Source organism: Muscardinus avellanarius, assembly GCF_963383645.1.
Source record: "Muscardinus avellanarius genome assembly, chromosome: 20".
NCBI classification, from domain to species: Eukaryota; Metazoa; Chordata; class Mammalia; order Rodentia; family Gliridae; genus Muscardinus; species Muscardinus avellanarius.
The window spans coordinates 15695416-15720037 of record NC_137806.1 but is presented as its reverse complement, the minus strand read 5'-3'; the positions used below and the strand labels follow the sequence as shown (position 1 = coordinate 15720037).

The 24622-nt window shown below is 39.7% G+C and overlaps 1 protein-coding gene across 1 annotated transcript in view; it reads right to left on the bottom strand.

Annotated features, from left to right (window-relative positions):
* Positions 1–3124: 3124 nt before the first annotated feature.
* ST8SIA6 (ST8 alpha-N-acetyl-neuraminide alpha-2,8-sialyltransferase 6) overlaps positions 3125–24622 on the bottom strand; it is a gene marked incomplete at both ends in the record, with an annotated part of 137088 nt that continues 115590 nt past the window's right edge. The window contains 4 exons of the mRNA XM_080716898.1: positions 3125–3593; positions 5256–5348; positions 8700–8812; positions 12947–13091. Coding sequence (XP_080573024.1) covers positions 3125–3593; positions 5256–5348; positions 8700–8812; positions 12947–13091 — 820 coding nt within the window. The remainder of the gene's footprint in view (positions 3594–5255; positions 5349–8699; positions 8813–12946; positions 13092–24622) is intronic.

Here is a 24622-nt window from a genome sequence, read left to right as displayed (position 1 = left end):
TTTCACTCCTTGATCTCAAAATGTTTTTGATATTTCTGAAATTTATGGCAGTGACATTGGAAATCTGTTTTGATATTGTAGAGAAAATTACCTCAATTAAAATAGCAGGAGCCAGGTGTGGCGATGCACTGTAATCTCAATACTGAGCGGCTGAGAGGGGATCACAGGTTTGAGGTTTGTCTCTCAACGTAGTGAGGCCCTCGGCAGCTTAGTGAGATGTATGCACAAATAAAAATGGGTTGTGGGTGTAGCTTGGAGATAGAACACCTCTGTTTTCAATCCCCAGTGCCACCAAAAAAATAAACAAATAATTTGTGTGTGTGTGTGTGTGTGTGTGTGTCACTGGGGTTCCTGGAAACCCTCCTACTTCCAAGCTACACTCCCAGACCTATTTTATACCTTTTTATTTGGAAACAGGGTCTCCTAAGCCAGCGCGGCTTCGAACCTGCGTGATCCTCCTGTCTCCACCTCCCAAGCGGGGGGATTACAAGCGTGCGCCACCATGCCCAGCAAACAAATAAAATTTTAAAAAGTATTTTATATGGAAAAAATGTTAGTAGACTCTAAAGTTCCTAGTCTTATATAATTAAAATAACATGTAAAGTCTCCATATTATACATTTAATGATTTATTTCAGTATATTCTATTATTTTTACTCAGCATTTGTATATTTCCAACATCACTAAAAAGCAATAGTTTAAATTATTCTCTTATGAAACATCTTATTAACTACAATACTAAAGAGTTTTTATCTATTTTTAATAATACATTGTTAGTAACATGATTGAAACATTACTAATTCTGTTAAGAGTTTATATAAAATTAATCAAATACATTAGGAGAAATAGAAAAAAGTTACCCATTTACCACAAAAAGAAAAAGAATAAATAAATTAGACTTCATGTGACAAGAAGCACTATCCTCTAGAAAATATTTATACTTAAACTTTCGCTCAAATTATGAAGCTAACACATTTCATTTACTACAAAGAAGCAAATGAAAATGCAAACTCAAAATAACATCATAAATGTCAAGTAGAGAGTAAAGGTGCACTTTATCAAAATAAACAATTTACAGCACAGTGTTCTTAAAAGTAGTATTTAGTAAATGATAACCTGGCTCAGAAAATAATTTAAAATTATTTTGATAATTATTTGGCATTCTTCCTATTGTTATATCTCTATTTCTTTGTGCAAAGAAAGATAGTGATGTGCAGGGTATGTGCTCATGTAAGTCAAGTAACCTATTGAGTAGATACAGGGATGAGCTGCAGTAACCGACGCCCTTATAATGTACGGGAGAGGCATAAAGATGCTAACATTTAATATTCACTTTAGTTATTTTTTATTGGTACCAAAATTATAAGCCTTATCTCTCATGTAGGAGTACATCTTTGCTTGCGAGATTAAGTTTTGGATGTTTTCATCCTTAGCCTTCCTATAAAATCACTCAGGTGTGACTTATTCCCACTTTATAGATGTGAGCCCAAGCCCCCACCCACAAATGGTACCTTCACTTTATTATTATTATTATTATTATTATTATTATTATTATTATTGTTATTTTTGTGGTACTGGGGTTCCTGGAAGCCCTTTTATATCTGAACTATACTCCCAGACCTATTTTTTAATTTTTGGAAACAGGGTCTCTTAAGCCAGCGCGGTTGGCTTCGAACCTGCGCGATCCTCCCGTCTCCGCCTCCCAAGCACCGGGATTACAAGCGTGCGCCACCACGCCTGGCTACCTTCACCTTATTTTGCAGGGGTTTTCTTAGGAGGTGCAGAAAACATGATTTACCTTCAAACATTCTCATTTTGATGGATGAGAATTAAGGAAACAGCTCTTCCCCATCATATTCTCTCTTCCTAGAATTTTCATTTGGTAAAATCTTACTCATTTTCTGATTTTTATTATAAAATTATCTCTTCTAAGAAGTAGGTACATTGAAATAGATTACACTGGAATGTATCTAATTATTCTCGCCTCTGATATGACACTTTATTTATAACTAGTGTCATTAAAACACTTATTGTACCACATCAGTCAATGATAGGCATACCTGTCTCCTGCTAGGGACAATCTTCTTCATGACCCTTCCACAGAACCTGGTACAGGCCTGGCATAAAGTGGCTTCAATACAGTTTTAGATTAAATGGAATGAGTGACCCAACAGACCCAGCAGGTAAGATAAACAGGATATTGTGGCTATTCATGTCTTTGAAATATAACCCATCTGTGGGAGGGAAAAGGCCTAAGGGTGAGGTAGGAAGTTAATATAAAATTAGAGCAAGTGGTTAAACATGTAGATAAAGGAGGAATAGAATGGCTACCACATCCAACTTACACATCAACAAAGGTGATAGGACAAGTGGATTTAATCAGGAGCAGGCACATTACCATATGAAAAGCAAAATTTCATTCCTGAATAATCAAGGTTTTCTCACTTAACTGTGATTTTCTTGTATGCATTCTACCTCTGAGTGACCCCCATCCCCAATTTTTTATTCTTTATTTTTGAAGCAGGGTCTCACTGAGTTGCAAGGGGCCGCACTAAGTAGCTGAGGCTGTCCGCACACTAAGATCCGCTGGTGCCCACCTCCCGAATGCTGGGATGACAAGTGTGCACCACCACGCCCGACCACTGTATGCTCTTTGAATCAGGGAAAGCAAAACAACAAAGTTGTAAATAAAGACAAGCCTGTGAGAGACAAAAACCCAGTAGATCTTGGCAAATTCAGTCGTCATCTTTGGAAATGATCTTCAAATCAGCATGCCTTTTAAGACATTAATCAGTCTAGTGAGGGTGAAAATCACTGTTACAAATATCAACAAGGAACAAGTCATTGAGTCCCTACCTCACACCAAATGCTATGCCACAAATGTTTACGAATGATTTTACTTGTGTAAACCAGATATCATGATCCCTATTTTACAGGGAGGAGACTGAAGATTGGAATGATTGAATGACTTCTGGCAGTTGCAAAGTTAGTGAGGAGCTTTGGTCAATACAAGTTTTGTAGCTCTTTCTATAATATTCCACAACCACCTTCTTAACAATGTTTGAAAGCATCGTTACTGGTTTACTGCAGTATAATAAGATTATTCTCCTTTTAAGAAACTTTGATTAAGCTATTTCACATTTGCTGAATTGTAGCTTGAGGATTCCTTTCACGTGAAGTTGGAGAATCTGGCTGTATTCTTTGGGCATCTGATGGAAACCACGTTTTGGTAGCGTGTTGTCATAATAGTGATGGCTAACAGGTGCATCTTCTATGGTTTTCGAGAAGGGCCAGAATCCATACAGCTTCACATTTTCACACAGCTCCACAGCAACACTGGTGATCATCAAGCCGGTTGACAAGCGGTACGCAATCACACCTTTAGTTCTCCAAAAAAGGGCAAGATGTTTCAGGTATTTGGGATGGAAAAAGAGAACTTTTTGTCTTGCTTTAGACTCCTTGAGTGTGTAGTACACTTTAAAGGACGCACCAGTGTTGGCTCTGAAGGAAAATGCTGGCAGGAGGAGGAACGCATCTCCATAGGTTGCAATGTCCTCCAGAAACAGTTCTTTCTTCTTCTTTAAGTTCCCATATCTGCCAAATTTTAAGAGATCATAATGATCACAGTAATAATAACCAAAGTGGCAGTGTTGGTAACATGAGGCTGAAGTTACCTCTGGTCAAAACACTGAACCATTTGTATCCTCTATACAAAAGAGATCAACCAGGAGCTCGAGGAGAAATTGAGTATCACGGAAATAAATATCAAGGGTTACATCTTCATTCCCTTGGTATATCTAGGTTCTAAATTTCTACATTCTTACTGGACTACACCCTTATTGGACAGACATTTCTTATATTATTGAAAATTCCATCTCAGTAATATTTTTCTAATATTGCTTTTCGATGTTTAAACAATTTCCAAGTATATGACCAAATATTTTTCAAGCGTAGCATATATCTATACATTTTTAAAAATTCATTGAGCTATACCCTTGTGGTTTTTGTGTCTGTTGTAAATATTTAATTAGGCAACAGAAGTTTCCTTTGGAGGACCTGAAGTATCTATGTGCAAATACAGACAGACATATATTGGCTTAAAAATCTCTATGCATTTTGCAATTGCAACTATGTGTGATTTAAGGGACATTTTAGTAAGTGTCCTAGAGTTTGTGTGAGCATAATTCTAAGTGGTTATAAGGTAAAATTTTGGAAGGCAGTTCTCATACTTTTTTTCTCTAGAGCTTCTACAACTGTTTGGAGAAGCATATTCCACTAACAATTATCAGTTACTTTTTTGTGTGTATGGTACTGGGGCTAGAACCTAGGGGCCTTCTACCTCTGGGCTACACCCCCACACCTATTTTATTTTTTTATTTGGGAACAGGGTCTCACTAAGTTGCTAAGAGCCTCACTAAGTTGCTCAGGCTGGCCACAAACCTGCCATCCTCCTATCTCAGCTTCCCAGTACTGATATCACAAGCAGGCACCCCCACACTCTGCTATCATTCACCTTTGATGAACATGATGGATTAAAACTATATATGCTATTTTTATGAACCAATCAGCATTTTATAGTAGGCGCACAGCACAGATGCAACATGGAAATTATCTTATAATAATAAACTATCTGAAGTGAAAACTCTATTTTGCCAGTCTATCCTAGGGCTTAATTTGAAATTTCTAAATAAACTATCTTCTCAAGAAAATGCTATCAAGATAAAAGGTTAATGCTAAAACTTAAAGAAAAAGGAAGAGACTAAATTAAATATTGTTGAAAAAGAAAGAGAGCTGGGTGTGGTGGCGCACGCTTGTAATCCCTGCGCTTGGAAGGTGGAGACAGGAGGATCGCACAGGTTCGAAGGCAGCCTTGATGGCTTAAGAGACCCTGTTTCCAAATAAAAATATAAAAATAGGCCTGGGAGTGTAGCCTGGAGGTAGAAGGGCATCCAGGAACCCCAGTACCACAAAAAAAAAAAAAGAAAAAAGTAAGAAAAAGATGAAGAAGTAGATAAGTCCTGTCTCGATTAGAAACATCGATCTGATAACATTAGAAACACACTGAGTCATTCCTCTTATGAACCACACCTTGAAAGGATGTCAAATTTTGCTAATGTATTCTTTTATATTTCCCCCAGAATCCATTCCAGCTGTGTTGCCAGTCATTCTCATCAGCGAGATTAGCTCTTAAACTGAGAAACATGTTAAACAATGAGCACATGTTCTCTAACAGTTATGTAACTTGGAGGTACTTACTTTAGTGTTATGATACTAGGGTTTACAGTCACAAGATTTGTTTTACTGCCAACATCTTTACTAATATTTCCTGTAATTGGAGGAAGGTTACATCTGAAATATGGAGAGAAAAAAAAAACTATTTTCAAAATTCAGCTTGTAAAAAAACAAGTGCCCATGCATATACTCCTTTGATAACTGTCCTCAGAAATCTAAGGCGCTACCAGTAAGAGACCCTCAGAATCCATCTGATTTTCCTCTTTAAAACCATTTACTAACTACTGAACTCTTAGCTGAAATTTCAAGATTGTACACAATATACAAATATGATAAGTGCTTTCTATATTTTCAATGACTATAAATATCAAAATCAGAAATAAAACAAGAGTGGTGGCACATGCCTGTAATCCCAGTACTCAGGCTGAGACAGAAGGATCGCAGGTTTGACAAGGACAGCCTCAGCAAGCTAGTGAGTCCCTGTTTCAAAAAAACAACAAAAAAAGCTGGGGATATACCTCAAAGGTAAAGTAGCCCTGGATTCAGTTCCCAGCAAAACACACACACACACACACACACACACACACCATAATTATACTTTGCCTACTTTTTGAAACATTTGTAATAATTTAACTAAAATAACAATTTATAATGATTATATTTCCCCAGTGATATAATAACTAATTTTTGGATTAAAAAATGAGGCTCTGGAAGTAAGGTTAGAGCATCTATCAGAAGAAAAGGCTATATAAAAACATCTAAATCTCCTGATTCTTGTGAGGATTGTTCTGCCAGAAAATGATGGCATTGATAAATAAAATATATTTTTTTTGGTGATACTGGGGTTCCTGGAAACCTTTCTACCTCTGGGCTACACTCCCAGTACCTATTTTTATACTTTTTTATTTGGAAACAGGGTCTCTTAAGCCAGCGCGGCTGGCTTTGAACCTGCGCAATCCTCCTGTCTCCGCCTCCCAAGCGTGGGGATAACAAGCGTGCGCCACCACGCCCGGCGATAAATAAAATCTTAATGTTCTTATAGCAAATGGTTTCACACAGTTGTTCTCGTCTTCCTTTAAGTACTAATTTTTTCACTGTAAAACAAATTAAAAGTATACTTTTGAGTATATTCCAATCATATAAAAAGGGGAAGATGGTCATGACACCCTAAATATATGTTAAATTTCGGGTAGATTATTTCTTGAAAGCTAAGCATAAAAGAGTATTACGTGCTTCCCAAGAAAGGCTGCTTAAAAGATGACATAATCTGTGATATGACTGAGGTTGAAATATCCTATAGTCCATGCTCTAGGACACATTTGGATAAGTGAAACATTCACCTTTCTGAGAATAACTCAGAAAGTAAATAAGGTGCCTTGAGAAACATTAATTCTAGAGATGAGGCCAGAGAAATGACCTTATTAGCAGGGCTCCTATAACAAGTCACAACATCATATTCTTTTGAGGAATCAAAAGAGAGTTCCAATATAATATCACATGAGACTATACTGGAAATAATTTCCTAGGTGAATTGGGATTATGTAAATATATGTAACATATAATATATCACATATATATGCATAGAATATTGTATATTATACAGCATTGTATGTAGCATATTACACATGGATATATAACACGTATTTATATATCACATATGACTGTATAATATATACATGAACATTATATATGTGTAATATACAACATATACACACAGACATGGTAGTATAGTCTTAGTCCTGTTTTATTTCTCATGCACTTAATTCATGGTTTCTAAGCTTTTTTTTAATTATTATTGGTACTGGGGATGGAACCCAGGGGCATTCTACCTCCGAGCTACACCCCCAGCCCTATTTTTTATTCTTTATTTTGAAACCGGGTCTCACTGAGTTGCAGAGGGCCTCACTAAATAGCTGAGGCTGGCCGCGAACTGCAATCCTCCGGTCTCAGCTTCCCAAATGCTGGGATTACAAGCGTGAGCCACCACGACTGGCAAGTTTCTAACCTTTTGAAATAAAAAATAAAGTTTTAAACTGTCTTATAAGTGACCAGAGTGGGACATGGCGGGAAATACTGTAAGTGTTGTGTGCATGTATGTCTGTAACACTTTGAATCTCACTATGATGTGTAATCGCAGTGTACCAATAAAAGTATAAAATGCCTATCGACATGCATAGGCAAGATAAGCGCAAGCTTAAAATATTAAATACAATTTACACCAACCACATCTTGCCTTCATTTTGCCTTTAAGTTTGAATGGCCAGCTTCAAAGAGATCTCTATATTCAGAAAAAATGCCTTGCCTCAGCAAAAGTAGGATCTAGAAACACAGGTATTTATTTGAGAGTTATAAATCAAAGAGCTGCTCAGACTTTGTTTTTTAGGCTTTAAACCTATACTCGTATTTCCTAGACTTGCTATAAAATAAAACTGATGTTTAAGCATAATATTCCCTACAGATGTTCTAAGAGTTTTAGGTCCATAAAAATTCTATTGTATGAAGAATTATGTATCTTCATTATGGCTTTTATTTTTCTCCCCACTGAGAACTTGAAAAAAATGGCCAACTCATTCAGATACTGACCATTGTAGTGCTCACCATAGAAAACACATTTGGTAATTGTTGGACTGTGGGGTTTATTCTATCACTAACTCCAGCATAAAATTTAAAACTTAGATTAAAGCAGGGAGGAGTTACTTTTTTGAAAATTACATTGTTGTTGTTTTTAATTTGTAAAAGAAGTAACGTCAAATCACTAGAGATCAAAGAACCTTTGATGTATGAAATCAATGCTCTGAAAAACAGAGAGAAAGAGATTTCCATGTACTCTTAAAAAGTTCTACTTCAATTGAAATCCATCCTCAGATGAATGGATCACCTTTGTGTCATATTCTGAAAGTGGAGTTGCTTTGTAGCATGGCTCATTAGTACTAAGTGCACATGGAGACAATTTTTGTTTCTATTTTTCCAAACTAGCTGGTATTGAGATAAAAATGTTTAAAGGACCAGAGTTGCACAAAATCTCTCTTAATTTCCAGCCCCCCCAAAATGAAACAATGATTTTGCATACCCATAAACTGCCTAAATCAGCAACTTCCTTAGTATTATTAAAGAACAAAACTTCCTTGACATGCTGTAAGGAAAAAAAGTCATCAAGGTCAGGTGAGTCTGAGAAATATTCTTTGAAGGAGTCATTCCAAAAAGCCATCACTGTGCCCAGTCACGCACTAAGGCTCTGATCAGTCTAAAGCCCTCTTTCTCCATGATTTCACTCCATTTCCTAGAGAAAGATGACCATAGTATCTTGTTTTTCTGGTATGAACATCCCGAGGAATTCATGAGCTTACTTGGGTAATTTGTAGACTTCAGCAAATGCAACTCAAAAGTCAAAATGACACAGGGCATTTTACCTTTTTAATATAGCCAACAGATCTTTGGTTTCAAAGAAATTATTTTCACAAGTCTTACCTAAAGACGAAGTCAGATTTATCTATCTCTGCTCCACAGAGAGACCTGTTCAGAATGCCTCCGTTTCCAACCACTGCACACTGATTATAAGGGCGTTCCACAAAAGGCTGGGCCTGGCGGGGAAAAGCGAGGGAGCTGCATGAGACAGTGGTTAAGAGCCACGAACATCAACAGCTTAACATCAGCAATTCACCTTTTCCTAATGCCAAGGAGAAAATAAACAAAAATGGCAATAAAAAATAAGCACAGCATGCAACGTAAACCTGTGTTCTCTCTCTGCTTTTGCTTAGGTGTTTTTTTTTTTTTTTTTTTGGTGCTCAGGATGGAACCTGGGGCATTCTATCTCTGAGATACACCTTCAGCCCTATTTTACTTTTTATTTTGAAACAGGGTCTGGCTAAGTTGCTGAGACAGGCTTTGAACCCACAATCCTCCTGTCTCAGTCTCCAAAGTCCTGGGGTTACATGTGTGCACCACCACACCTGGGTTCATTTCTCTTTAAAGGAATAGATGACATAAAATATGGACTAAAACTTACGCATACAAAGTATAATATTGTATACACAAAGCAATATCATATATCTTACAGCCCATAATGAAGTAATAAAATGAGAATTGTGAAATTCCACATTATGCCAACAAATGGGGACATTTTCAGCACAAAAGGGAGAAAATAAATTCAAAGGTAGCATGAAACCTTTTATTGTAGGGCATAAAATTAATAGGTAACTTAGCAAACATTTCCTGTGTTTCTTAAATAGTTAGACTTCCAGGCTTGATAATGTTATTAGATTAATACTTGCTGTCTCTGCAAAGGACCAGCCAAGGTGCTTCAAGGGACCTGCCACCTCTGGGATGACGTATTTCAGATTACTTTCAGAGGTCTGAGTATTTTTCAATTCCTCCTACGACAGGCCTTGCTTATCCCCAAATGTTTCCCATGCCCTCTAAGTCCTCCATAGTCTGAAATACAACTTTCCAGTTCAATAGTGCATGGCTTCTTCCCTGGTCACTTTCCCTCAAGTCACGGTCTGTCCTTGAGCCAGCAGCAGGGGTCCAGCTCGTATCCCACTGACTCGCCCACTTTGTCTTTAGTATTAGAATGTACGTCCTCAAGGGCAGAGAATGGTCCTTAGTTCTGTGTCTCTCCGTCCTTCCCTGAACATCCACACCATCAATCTGTGAGCATATTACAGGTGGGGAAGTGGAGGTGGGAATTTAAACATCAGCTGCACAGAGGCACAGCTGGACATGAACCCCGGAGATCTGCTTCAGAGAACCAGCCCTTCGCCATCACAAAGTGCACACTTTACTAGTTGGCAATTACAATGCTAACTCAATTATGTACCTTACTTCTCTTTATATATACAAGGCTTAGAGTGTTGGCTCTTAAATGGGTCGCAGATACCCAGGCTATTCCGGGTCACTGGACTTCTAGCCCAGGATGTCTTCAGACTGTGTTCACTCAATGAAACCACAAGAGATTCTGAATTTTATAGATTGAGTAGGATGCAAAAATGCAAATATGCTCTTGATGGTGCAACAGGAAAGATTACTGAGGGAAACATATCTCACATTCAGCACTCCAAATAATGAATGTTTTCACTGGCTTCTTGGTAAATTGGGGGAGAAAATATCCATATGCTTTGGGATCTCATGTTCAGGAGGAGTGAAATAAATTACAAATCTCTGACATTCCTAAGATAAACCTCCCAAGGAAAATGCAAATTTGCACGGTTCAGCTCCCTGCTTATTGCTCATTCTGGTTGAAAATCAACTTTCCTCTTATCCTTTCCAAGGAACTTAGCAACGATTTTGGAGGAAGTTACCTTGCATTATTTATTCAAAAGCCTTTATCGCGATCTGCTGTGTGCAGGGCACTCTAGCAGCTGTGTGCAGGGAGGGCAGTGTGGAATGGGGCGGCAGGGGGGAAGTACGAAGGGAGGAGGGCAACCCCACTCTGAGCCCCATTCAAGCAAGGTGAAGGCTGAAGCAACACAAGAAAGTGACAGTGCTGGGTACAGTGGCATATGCTGTAATCCCAGTACTTGGGAGTCTGAGACAAGAGGATTGCAAGTTCAAGGTCAGCCTTCGCAATTTAGCAAGACTCTTAGCAACTTGGCAGGTACAATGCCCTGGATTCAATCCTCAGTACATAAAGAAAAGAAGAGAAAGTGACATAGCTTTGCAATGGTGGCTGTATTGATCATACAATTTTCTCTCCCCAATTAGAAGAAAAAAATCAGTCTAAACTGGAAAAATAGGTGCAGTAGTTAATTTCATTTAAAATTATCTGCCTTATGTTATTTATTTCAAGGTGCCAAGTGAAAGACAGAATAGCTGTTGCTTTTTGGTGCTACTCAACTTAAAACAAGATAAACAGCAAAAAATACACTGGTAAAAGAGTGGCTTGCTGTGGAACTCTCCACAGTCTTCCCTAATAGGGAATAGAAATATTCTTTTATTATCTTTTCAATTATTGGTAATTTCAATTCATTGTGAAAATGCTTTTCAAGATTTTTCTTTAAGCTTTGAGGTACAATTAAGTAAAATAAACTGCATTCATTTTGTTCACAATTCAAAAGACAAAATTTTGTCTTCCTAAAATTTTTTTCTGCTGCTATTGTCTTTGAGTTACTTTGTGTCCCTCTTCTCTTCCAGAAAGTTTGCAATGTGTTGTTTTCTTCCATTGTTGTCGATTTATTTCTCACTAGATCTCAGTGAATTATATTTCCTTTGAATTATAATCCCCCAAAATTTTGAAACAAGTTTCATCAGCAAAAATGAGTTAGTTGAAAGAAGTCAAAAGTCCAACAATTGGAGCTTAATTATAGGAATCTAACAGATGGTAAACTGCTACCATCCTGACTTGGCCCAGGTGCTTCTAAACACATGAAAAGATACGAAGAATATGTTTATAACCAAATGGACTTTCTGTAGGACAAAATGTCTGCAAATTTACATTTGTATTTTGTGATGAGTTTCTCCAGGCTGTGTCCAGTGGACTATCGTTACTCATTTGCTTATTTAATAAATTTGTAACGAGTGCTCGCAGATGTACTACGGAGTGTTCTAGCAACTTGAGATCCACAGAGCAGATAATAATCTCTATGTTGTACATATCATGTTTATTCATCACAAATTCTTACATATTTACTTCCCAAAAGTAAGCCATATAAACAGTTTCTTTTCTCTTTCTTTTTTTCTTTCCTTCCTTCCTTCCTTCCTTCCTTCTTTTCTTTTCTTTTTTTTTTTTTTTTTGAGATACTGGAGATTAAACCCAGGAGTATTCTACCTCTGAGCTACACCATCAGACCTATTTTTTAATTTTTTTACTTTGAAATAGGGTTTCACTAAGAAGCTGAAGCTGCCTGTGAACTTGCGATCCTCCTGCCTCAGCCTCCCAAGTACTGATATTACAAGCATGTGCCACCATGCCTGGCTGACATAGCTTCCTTTTGAAGGAATTGATTTAGCCACCATAAGGGTTTGGATATAGAATATGCTCTGGAAAAGCTCATGTGTAGGCAATGCAAAAACATTCACAAGTGAAATAATTGAATGTTTAGGGTTCAAATTTATCAGTGGATGTGTCAACCGATGAATGGATAACTTGAGTGGATTTGCTGGGTGGTAACATAGGCAGGAAGGCTGTGGTTGGAGGAGCCAGGCCCCTGGGGATGAGACTTTTGGGATAATATGTGCCCCCTGTTCCCTTCCCTCACTCTTGTGCTCTGGCCTCCATGGTGAGAGCAGCATCCCTCTGTGCACCCGCTGCCACTACTTAACACTTCAGAGCAGCCCTATGGACTGACAACTCTGAAACCTTGAGCCCAGTAAATCCTTCTTCCTCTAGGTTGTTCTTGTCAGGTAATTTGGTCACAGCAATGGGAAAGGTAACAAGAACAGCCACCAAACATTAAGTCACTGACAACAACAAGAATCTTATTCTAGGTTAAAAGAAAATGGCTATCTTTGCAAGCTCCAGAGATAACAGTGAAGAAAACTCAGGTGCCTCATCTCACTCAAAAAAGAGTTAAGAAAAGTCAAGGACTGATCTATCACTTAAGATATTAATGATAAATTCCCTTCTCTGCAGAGCCATAACACATTCAAAACTGCCTTTTTAGGGAATAGGGTATAACTCAGTGGTAGAGCATGGTAATATTTCAATCATTCATTCATTTATTGCTATAAGTTACAACATGAAAGGAAAGAAAATCCACCCCGATTAAATCTTTACTCACCACTGGAAACATATGAAAAATATTTTCTTTAATTGGGATTTCTTTTTTACTTTCCACCTCGTAACTCATGTTAGTTCCAACTGGAGTGTTACTCTGGGAAACCACGAAGTTTTGGATAGCATCACAACAGGAAGCAAGTTTTGCTCTGCAGGAGGTAAGAATAAAGGTAAGCCAAGGAAGAAAACGAGGCAGCCAATAATGGAAACCGTGACAGATGAGGCAAAAGGTTTTGCCATACAGACTTTCAAAGGAAGTTAAATAATAGAGATGACATTTTTATACCCTTCTGTTCTAACTAGCCCTGGAAGGTAGGATGGTAGTAACATGATCAGTTAAAATAGCAAAGCATGTTAAACAGTTACCTAAAATCAAGCTATATTTCAAAAATATTACCGTGGAATAAAACATAATTATTAGAATGCAGTTTCAGGAAAGTAGATTCAGGGATCGTGAATTAGCGCTCAGCCTCTGGCAAGTGAATCAAATGACTCAGAATTAGTATTTTTGTTGATGTAATTCTCCAGGGATGTAAATTCCAAAGAATCTCTTCATAATTGCTTAAATGTTTAATCAACCTCAAAGTCAGGAGAGTATTCCATTTGCACACACACAAAAATCTCTCTAACACATTTTTTTGTTAGATTTTCATAGACTTTTTTCATAGAAACACTTCATGTAATTGAACATAGTAATCAAGCACTTGATCAACCTTTTGATCTTGGGAAGATTTGACAGAATTTCCTCTTGTCTCAGACTTTCCTTATAAGACCAGTTTTTCTTTGTTTTAGGTATCTTGTTCCCCTTTAGACCTCTCCATGTTACTTTAAGAATAACCAAAAAGAAAGAAAAAAAAAACCCACAAATGCAAGATGAATCCAACCCCAGGAGGAACGACAGTGGGCAGTGAGCAGGAGCTGACTGTGGGTGGGTTGATTATAATTGGTCCTTCCCCATTCAACACTTTTATTACGGGGTCTTGGTTCTAAAGGGCATACTTTTATACATGTTCCTACTGAATTTGGTCCTTTTCAAAAAATACAATGCTCAAATTTGTCATGTTCACTTTAAATGCAGTCTCCTGAATTCCAGTAATTTTAGGGGTTTGTAAAGTCAAGGTGACATTATTGCATCCCAAGGTCAAGGTTTTCAACAGTGCTGCTTAGCATTTAACTAATTTAATAAAATAGTATATTTTTCTTAATTGAATTCTGTCACCTGCTCATTACTTTTTTTTTATTATTTTAGAACTTACCATATATAAAAGATAGTTCATGGAGATTAACAAACAAAAATAATAAAAAATTAAATTATGTGTATTTTATGTAATGACATGTGCTTCAAAAACATGGTATTAAGTGGTTTTAATTATAAATTCAATTTGATAACAATTCATGTGGTACACTGCAAACTCAGAAATCCTTATGTGTTTGATTTTTAAATATCTTTTTTTGGGGGGGTAGTACTGGGGTTCCTGGAAACCCTTCTACCTCCGGGCTATACACTCCTAGACTCAATTTTATATTTTTATTTGGAAACAGGGTCTCTTAAGCCAGTGAGACTGGCTTCGAACCTGTGCGATCCTGTCTCTGCCTCCCAAGTGCAGGGATTACAAGTGTGCACCACCACGCCCGGCTAAATATCTTTTTTATCCAGCAGTCTCATTTATTTTTGACAAGTACCTTAATGTCACCAAAGATATTCAGTGTTTATACACATGTTGCACCACTAGAAACACTAGCCAGAATTCCCTTTGTCCATTTTTAGATTAATAGGTTCCCCTTCCTTCCTTCCTTTCTTCCTTCCTTCCTTTCTTCCTTTCTTTCTTTCTTTCCTTTTTTTTTGGTACTGGAGATTGAACTCAGGGACATCATACCTCCAATCTATATCCCCAGCTTAATTTTACTAATTATGTATGTATGTATGTATGTATGTATTTATTTATTTATTTATTTGCAGTACTAGGGATTGAACCCAGGGGTATTCCATCTCTGAGCTACACCCCAGCCTGATTTTTTATTATTTATTTTGAAACAGGGTCTCACTAAATTGCAGAGGGCCTCACTATGTAGCTGAGGATGGTCACAAACCTGCAATCCCCCTGCATCAGCCTCCCAAGTACATTACAATAGTGTGCCACCACATCCAGGTCTACTTTTTATTTTGAAACAAGGTCTCACTAAGTTGCTGAGGATGGTCTTGAACCTACCATCCACCTGTCTCAGCTTCCCAAGTACTGGAATTATAAGTATGGGCCACCATACTTGGCTTAGATTTTTTTCTAAAATAATATTTTTTAGTAAGACTATGTTTCAAAATTTAAAAAGACAATTAAAAAGGGCTGAGGAAATAGCTGGGTTCAATCCCTAGTACAGGAATAAAAACTAGCAAACAAACAAACTAGAAAGAAACAAAGTAGATTTCAGATTTTAATAGTACACATCACTTCTAAAACACTTCCTTCCTCCAGCCCTTTCTTAGCCCCAGAGGCAACCACGTCTGGGGTTATTTACTACCACAGATTGGTTTTGTTGTAACAGAAAATCATTTAGCATGGATGCTTTTGTGTAAGACTTCCTCACTTAGCATCAATGTTTTTGCGATTCACATGTTGCTGGTACATCAGTAGTCGCCTCTTTTTACTGTTGCAGTAGTATTCCATTGTAGGACGGTACCGAGGTTGAGACACTCATCCTTCTGACATTTCTTAAGAAATCAAAAACTAACAGTAAACACCTAATCATGCATAACAATCTCCTAAGAAAAATTTTTGCATAATAATCCAAAATGCTATTCCTGAAGCTTACTTTAAGTCACAAACAAATAGGACGGTTAAAGCCATTATTCTGCGGCAGATGATAAATGCATGCTCTTTGCCCCTCCCTAGATCACCCAGGTGGTAGAGTAGCAGCTGATAACAACATAAAACTGAGAAGCTTATAACAACCAAAATAAAGTGGATCTTGCATTTGTTCTTGCATTTCCGTCAGCCCTAAAAAGAGTTGGTTCTGATCTTCAGTTTCCCCAAAGTCAACTAGGCATGTTCATAGTATGGCGGTGTTGCCTTCTTGTGGAGAAAAGGTGAAGACATTAAGGTATGCATGGTAGTACATGACTATGATCCCAGTACTTGGGAGGCAGAGGCAGGAGGACTGCCAGGTTCAAGGCCAGCCTCAGCAATTCAGCAAGACCCTTAGAAACTTAGACCCTGTTTCAGAATAAAAAATAGGTCTGGGGTTGTAGCTCAGAGGTAAAATGCTGCCAGGTAAAATTCCCAGCATCACACACACACACACACACACACACACACACACACACACACACACACGAGAGGATTAAACCCAAGGGCATTCTACCTCCAAGCTATATTCTCAGTCCTACTTCATTTTTCTTCTTTTGAAACAGGGTCTTGCTAGGTTGATGAGAGTCTCACTTCTTGCTGAGGCTGCCTAACCTGTGATCCTCCTGTCTCAGCCTCCTGAGTACTGAAATTACAGAGGGTTCCACCACACCTGGCCTGGAGAATGCTATTGATATATTAATGTTAACTAGAATGCCCACCCATTTCATGACACCCAACCTGCCCATCATGGGAACTTTCACCTTCCCCAACTGTCAGTGTCCTGGCCAGCTCAGCGAGAACAAGCCGGCCTGTAAGCACGAGACACGCCCCACAGCATCTGCACACATAATACCCCATCTGATTCTCACGGTAGACGAGGAGGTAGACATTACTAACTACTCTTTCCATTTTACAGATGGCAAAACTGGGGATGAGAGATAGTAAATGGCACGACCAAGGAACGCAGGCCATACACCGGGCGTGGTGGCACAAACCTGCAATCCCCCTACTTGGGAGGCTGAGACAGGAAGATAGCAGGTTTGCGGCCAGTCTCAGCAATTTAGTGAGGCTCTCAGTAACCTAGTGAGAACTTGTTTCAAACAAAATATAAAAAGAGCTGAGAGTATAGCTTGGAAGTAGAATGTCCCTGCGTTCAATTCCTAGTACCACATACAGCCAACAAACAAACAAAAATAGAATTGCAGGTTACGAAGAACTCAAACCTGCATCTTACGACATTTATTTCTCTGCAGTCCACCCTAAACTCTATTGAAATTGGGACAACACATTTAAACTTCTTCCTTTGGGATGCTTTTCAAGATAGTACCATGATAAAAAAAAAAGTTGGCTGTGCACAGCTGCCCAGATGTGACTTGAAGTAACCATCCCATTTACAGCAGTGATAAATGCTTCAAAACCTTTCACATGGCGGAAACATCTGAACTCTTCTTTTACACCAAGGGTGCCCAGGGTTAGCAGGTGATCCAGTCAATGTGCCCTAAACATTTTCTGGGTCCCAGCTACTACAACTTCCTCCCCATGACCCAGGTTCAAAAGATACTACATGGTTCTCCACGCCTAGAAATAACTGGAGCCCTCTGAACTTCACAGAGTCCCACAATTCAGAGGAGCTGTCATACCTCTGAAAGTGCTTAACTTTCAAGGAGTAGGATAGTCCAGGTAGAATCCAGCTTGATACTTTTAGCCTTGGTCTATAAAGATGGAACCTAGACAAGGTGCAAACTCATCATTACAGATGTATAATACATATACTTTTAATAAAAGAGTATTTGTTAAGGTATTGGAAATTCCTTTTCCTTTTTTGTGATATTTACTTTTTTATTTTTTGCTTGATTTTATAATTTTTTAAATTCACTTAGAGTTGCAGATCAAAATCCTCCTTGAGTTCTATGTGGAATGCTCCCTGAGTGCCCATGGAAGGGTAGTGACTCCTTATGGCATACACTGGGCTGGACACTGCAGGACACGCTGAAACCAGCCATGGCTGCCAGGCGCGCTTCTGCTCATGGAACTCTGTCAGGCTCACTCCTGAGATGCGGGCCGCTCAGGCAAAGGCGCAGGCACTGCCCAGTACTGACAAGAGGCCACCATTCCAGGACTCATTCTCTGATTCTAATGAGGGTCTTGGAAAAAGAATTTTAAAATATAGGCATTTGAAGAAATACAAATGATATATTTGCCAGTGTAAACACTGATAATAAAACAACCCACTCTTTTTTCTTTCACCAAAACCATGGCATACCTAGGCCAAGCAATACATCGACCGCCTCTCTCCTGTTAATGTCACCCTCTTCTTCTTCCTCTCCTTGCCTCGCCGCTCCTCTTCTCCTCCTTCTCCTTATTTTTCCTGTTAATGTCACCTTCTTTTTTCTTTTCTTCTTCCTCCCTCCTCCTCCTTTTTCTTCTTCTATTCTTCTGTACTGGGGATTAAGCAGGGGCATACTAACTCTAAGCTACACCCCAGCCATACTTAATTTGTTTATTTTGAGATAGGGTCTAAGTTGCTGAGGACCTTGGTAGGTTGCTGAGACTGGCCTCAAACCTGCAGCCCTCCTGTCTCAGCCTCTCTCTTTCCTCTTTTCTTTATTCGTTATTTTTAACTTATCATGAACAGAAACTTATGTGGTGCTCCTCTCTTTTTGCCTTTCCTCTGGCCCCAGCTCACCTTATAAAATTCATTGATTGGCCAATAGTCCCAATCACAAATATTTAGTGCAATTTTACTGGGTGCTAGATACTTCATAGAGATTATTTTAATTTTTCTTATTTGTGGTTATAGGGATTGAATCGAGGGCCATTCTACCCCAGCACATTTTATATTTTTGTTTTGAAATAGGATCTCATTAGGCTACCAATATTCTTGCTATGTCACTGAGGCTGGCCTTGAACCTGTAATCCTCCGGAGTCAGCCTCCTACTGACTAGGACTGCACATGCATACCATCACGCCCGCTCAGAGTATAATACTAAGCCCTTTAATAACTGGCCAAATAGGTACAGCTGACACTCTCTTACAGGTAAGGACAAGCTCACAAAGTCAAGGAAGTCACACATCACATATCTGTTTATCTACTCATATGTACTTAGCATCTACTAAATATTAAGAAACGTGTGAGTACTATCTATACATTGGGGAATAAAATTAAAATTTTCTCTGCCTTTATAGTAGTAGGGAAGATAATATGGATGAATTATAAAGCAGTAAGTGGAAAGCCAGGTATTTTAAGTCATTCTGGGGATTGAACCCAGGGGCACTCTACCTCTGAACTACACTCCCAGCCCTTTTAAATTTGTTTATTTATTTGTTTGTTTGCTAAGAGTCTCACTAAGTTGCTGAGGCTGTTCTCGAACACGAAATCCTTCTGTCTCAGCTTCCCAAGTACTGAGATTATAGGCGTGCGTTACCATACCTGGCTGAAGCCAGGATTAAAACCCAGGACTCAAACCCTTACTCTAAAACCCACGCTCAGTGCATGCCCTACATAGAACCACATTGGGCGATGCTCCCCCAAACGATCTTGTGGATTTTTTGTGTGTGTGGTACTGTGTTTCTTGGAAGCCCTTCTACCTCTGTGCTACACTCCCAGACCTATTTTATACTTTTTATTTGGAAACAGGGTCTCTTGAGCCATCGAGGCTGTCTTCGAACCTGCGCAATCCTCTTGTCTCCGCCTCCCAAGCGTGGGGATTACAAGCATGCGCCACCATGCCCAGCGATCTGGTGGATTTAACATAAATAAAATGTTCTAGTCTGAATCGCCATATCTTATTACCAATTGGGTAATGAGAATAGAATCCCCAGTTCATAACTGGAATCACTGTTGGGTAATGAGAATAGAATCCCCAGTTCATAACTGGAATCACTGCAATAGAGTAAGAGAGCTGTGCAGACTCAAAGAAACTCTCCACCAGGATCCATGTCCCCTCAGCCTCCACCTCTCTACACAGTCGTCTTGTCCGAGTGGCCGGAGACTGGGCTCGTCTGCATATCTACACGTGGACCTGTGTGCGCAGCTGCAGGGGCCAAGCATGGGGAAGGAGGGAGAGAAGGAATAATTTAGTTTTGGAGGCTGAGACTGAGTCAGCCCTGGTTAGGGGCCATTTAAGGGATGCTGGATTTGCAGGTTTTTAATTGTCTAGCTATAACTCAGCAGTGTGCACTGGCTTAACTAAATTCAAAGGTGGTACGGGCTTGTTTAATTAAAAGAAAAGAGGCGAGGAGAAAAGGGAGAGATACATCCCACTCCATGATGCTCCAGTCACTTGGATCTATTGTTAGAGGCTTTTCTTTCCAAGGCACAAACATTCCTGTCCAGAGGAAGTAGATTGAAATCCATGACAGATGAGAAACTACTAATGTCTGGAAGGGAGAAGAGCAGGTTCGGGGGATTTAAGAGTTGTCTATTTTAAGGACTATAAAGGAAAGGAAGAATTAGAGTTAACCTGTATAACTACAAGATATAGAAAAAGGAATGCTATTGTTCCTCAAATTCATATGTTAAAATCCCAGCCCCCAGAGAGATGGAATTTGGAGGCTCAGATGAGAGGATCCTAGGGTCAAGCCATCCTTGATTGTTTAGAAACAAACAAACAAAAAAATTTACAAAGCACTGGGGGTGTAGTTCAGAGGTAAAAAGTCCCTGAGCTCAATCTCCAGTACTACAATGAATGAATGAACAACATTTAAAAATACTGGGCGTATAGTTCAGAGGTATAATGTCTCTGGGTTCAATCCTTAGCGCAAAATGCATGCACACATACATACACACATACATACATACATACATACATACATACATACATACACACTAGCCAATGCTAAGCAAGTGGTTTTAAGATGAAAGGGGAGGACACAGATTTGAGATCTATTGAGTAGGTGCAAAGACCAAAGATGAGGGGTAAACCAAGATTGCCAGGAGGTAAGATGATGGTGGGGGAGGAACTTCTGGGGTGTTTCCTCCTAAACATGCCAGTGGAGTTCACTCATCTCTCAAGTGTTTATCAGGAGTGTCTCGTGCCCTGGGCACTGGGCTGGGCCCAGATAGAAGCCATCACATGAATGAGGTCCCATCCCAGCCCTCACCTTGGCACTGTACAATTTTGGCCAGAAATCAAAAACAGAAGCTTCAGAGCAAAGCAATAAAGGAGATTAACAGGGTGTTAACCATGATCTAGAGGGAAAGGTCAGCCAAAAAGGGGAATCTTTTTTTTCTACAAAAGTTTGCTGAACAGGAAAGGAAATCAATAGATCCTTGAGCAACCAAAGAATAGTTTAACCCCCACCCCGTCACAGAAAATAACAAATTAATATGCTTATAAATTTTTAAAAACAGAATAGAAAAACCATTTAATGCATTCAGAAAATGTTTCTTAATTCATTTTTTTCCCTGTTAACTGCAGAAGAGATGTAGAAAAGCTAACGGAGAAAAGCAAACTAAAAATTGTAGAGAAACCAAGGAGAAAAATGAAGGAGGAGGAGGAGGAAGAGAAGGAGAAGAAGGAAAATGAGGAGGAGGAGGACACAGTATGATACAGAGAAGAGACAGAAGTGATAGGTTTGTTAAAGAGAAACAAAGTTGGGTGTTGTGGTACACACCTGTAATCTCAGGACTAGGGAAGCTGAGACCACAGGATCACAGGTTCTTGGTCAGCCTCAGAGGCTTGGCAAAGCCTCCACAATTTAGTGAGGTTCTGTTTCAAAATAAAAAAATAAAATAGGGCTGGGGTATAGCTTGGAAGTAAAGCGCTCTTGGGTAAAATCTCCAGTATCCTCACCAGAGAAGAAAAGAAACAGAAAGTCTTGAGAAAGGATGAAAGAAAGTAAACGATAGTCCTACAGAAACATAAAGGATGGACGGCCACATAAATACACAGACACGCAGACACGTGCTGTCCACAGAACCACAGGTGACACAGAGAGAGCATTCCACAGACAGGATACACGCTGGAGGTCCAGATGACAACATCTAAAGGAGAAACATGTAGATCAGAGGCTCATAACACTGATACATCAGTAAAAACAGTAAATACGCACACAGCATTCTTCCAAGAACTTCCCACATTAACTTGTTTAATCTTTATAACTGCCTAATGAGGAAAAAACTACTGCTAGCCAGGCATGGTGGTGCATGCCTGTAATGCCAGTACTTGGGAGGCTGAGACAGGAGGATTGCAGGTTTGAGGATAGCCTCAGTAAGTAGCAAGACTCTCCGCCACCTAGTAAGACCCTATTCCGAAACAAAAAATAAAATGTGGCTAGGAGTGTAGCTCGGAGGTAGAATGCCCCTGAGTTTGATCCCCAGTATTAAACATTAATGAATTAACTAATTACTTAACTAATTAATTACTAGCATCATCCCCGATTTGTAGACATGGAAGTTGAGTCACACTTGAAGTTACTTGCCTTGAAATAACAGCTAGAGAATGACGGGACTGGGATTTGAGCCCGGCAGTCCAGTGTCTGCACACACCTCCTTCTGCTCTCTGGTCCCTCTGAGTGCTGTCTCCATATGCACAAATCAATCAGAAGAGAGATACAGGAGAAAGGCACAGACAGTTCACTCAGCCACCGTCTCAAGAACCATGGGTTAACCTGCCTTTGTCGGACAAAATCCACATCTTGAGCTATTTTGGAAATTGTGATTCAATATTTTTTAAACTGCTGAATTTCCACATCTATATTCAAGATAAAAGAGGGAACAATATCCAAATCCCTCCCTCCCGGAGGCCAGGGAAGAGTCAGGGGGGTGAGGATTGGGAACAGGGGTACGTGCAACCAAGGTTAAGGCTAGAAATTCCTACTCAGGCAACAGATTGCTAGGGGCTGGTGAGGTGGGCCAGAGGACCTGGGTACAGGAAGGGTTAAAATGGTCTATCTATATAAAGAACAAAAACAGGGAAGCTCAAAAAGTTATAAGAAGAAGCCGGGCGTGGTGGCGCACGCTTGTAATCCCCGCGCTTGGGAGGCTGAGACAGGAGGATCGCGCAGGTTCAGAGCCAGCCTCTGCTGGCTTAGGAGATCCTGTTTCCAAATGAAATATGAAATAGGTGTGGGAGTGTAGCCTGGAGGTAGAAGGCCCCTGGGTCCCATCCCCAGTACCACCCCAAAAAATAAAAAATAAATAAAAAAGTTAAAAGAAGAACAATGACCAGGCAGACTATGGATATCAAAACAGAACGTCAGCCCCTGCTGAGGGCTGCATTCTGAGGACATGTTAAACAAGGATGGGGAGAAGTGAGTAGACAAATGGCCTAGGAGATTAGAGCCCAGAAGCCCATGAGACAAACGTTCAAATTAAGGACTGAAACTGTGCAGAAGACATGGGCCCCCCAAGACTCATTTCTAGTCAATCATAAAAGAGCAGATGAGGAACTTCAAGAAGGTATAAAAGCTCACCTCTCAAAAACGTCAAGGGTTAGTCTTCTTCCGGGACACCTCCCTGCTGTGTGAGGACAGCTGTTTTGTCTTCTATCTTTCCTTGACTTAGATAAACTTTCATATTTCTATATCCTTCATTCATCGAAGTCCCCTCAACAAGGACCCAGTAAGAGGAGATGTCCTGTATCACTTTGACAACTCCGATGGGATTCTGAGGGAAGGACCAGTGAAGGAAGTATTTGTTTAACTGGATGAACCAAGATGAGGAGTGGGGAGGGAGGGAGGAGGGCACTGAGCAAGGTCAGTAGATTGGAAGCATATTGAGGGTGTGAAGTGATTGGTGATTGACTAGAAATGGGGACGGAGCGGGAAGACGAGGTGAAGGCCAGGCTTCTTATGGGGGCTCCTGGGAGCCTCCAGGAAAAGCCGAATGAGGGAAGGGAGGCACAGGCCTGTTGGTAGTGAAAGCAGAGACTTGTGGTTTGGATTCAAACTAAGACCCAGAGAGGGAGAATGGCATCACTCTGCAGCCGTGGAGCCAGAGGGTGACTGTGAATGGCAGGTGGGGAGGGCTTTGAACATGGGGACCGCTGGCTCCAGAGGCCTCAGGACGAGCACAAAGCCACCTGAACACAGTCTCTCCAGAAGCCCCCGGGGCTCCAGTGGATGGCTGCCCCCTGCCTTTTCAAAACTGTTAAGCTAAAGTCAATCGTGAATTATGTAAGTGCGAAAAAAGGCAAGTTCTAAAAATACAAAATCAACTGTGAAGATGAATGTTAAGATGTCTGAATATATTTTAGTTTCCAGACAAAACAAATCCAGGTCGCTGCCTTATCGTTCAATGTGTGAAAAGAATGTAAAGAAGTCGTTTATATCAAACTTGTACTAACAGTTTACACTTTTATTCAGGTTTTTTATTTCTTTTTTTCCTACTTGGGACTGAACGCAGGGGCATTCTACCTCTGTGCTACCTCCGCAGCCCTATTGTACTTTTTAGTTTGAAATAGGGTCTCACTAACTTGCTAAGAGTCTTGCTAAGTTGCTGAGGCTGGCCTCGCAGTGCAATCCTTCTGTCTTAGTCTCCCAAGTACTGATTATAGACATGTGCCACCACACCTAGCTAGTTAGATATTTTTAAGGGGAGGGAAAGAAAAGAGCAAGAAATTATTTATTTATTTATTTAGCTGACATTGCCCGGCAACATACTGATATTCTGAATTAACATCCTAAACCTAAGAAGACAGAGTTTTGTAGTTACAATGTTGAATCGGTCTTATGTTTACACCAATGGCGACTCTGGAAGCATTCATTTCTCAAGGGAAGGTTCCCAGGATACTTTCTGTCGATGCCACTTTCTTTTATTCAAGGCCTCATTGTTTTATAAGCTTCAGCTCTCTGGACCCAGTCTAACTGTATGCCCCAGTGAAAAGCACGCGCAT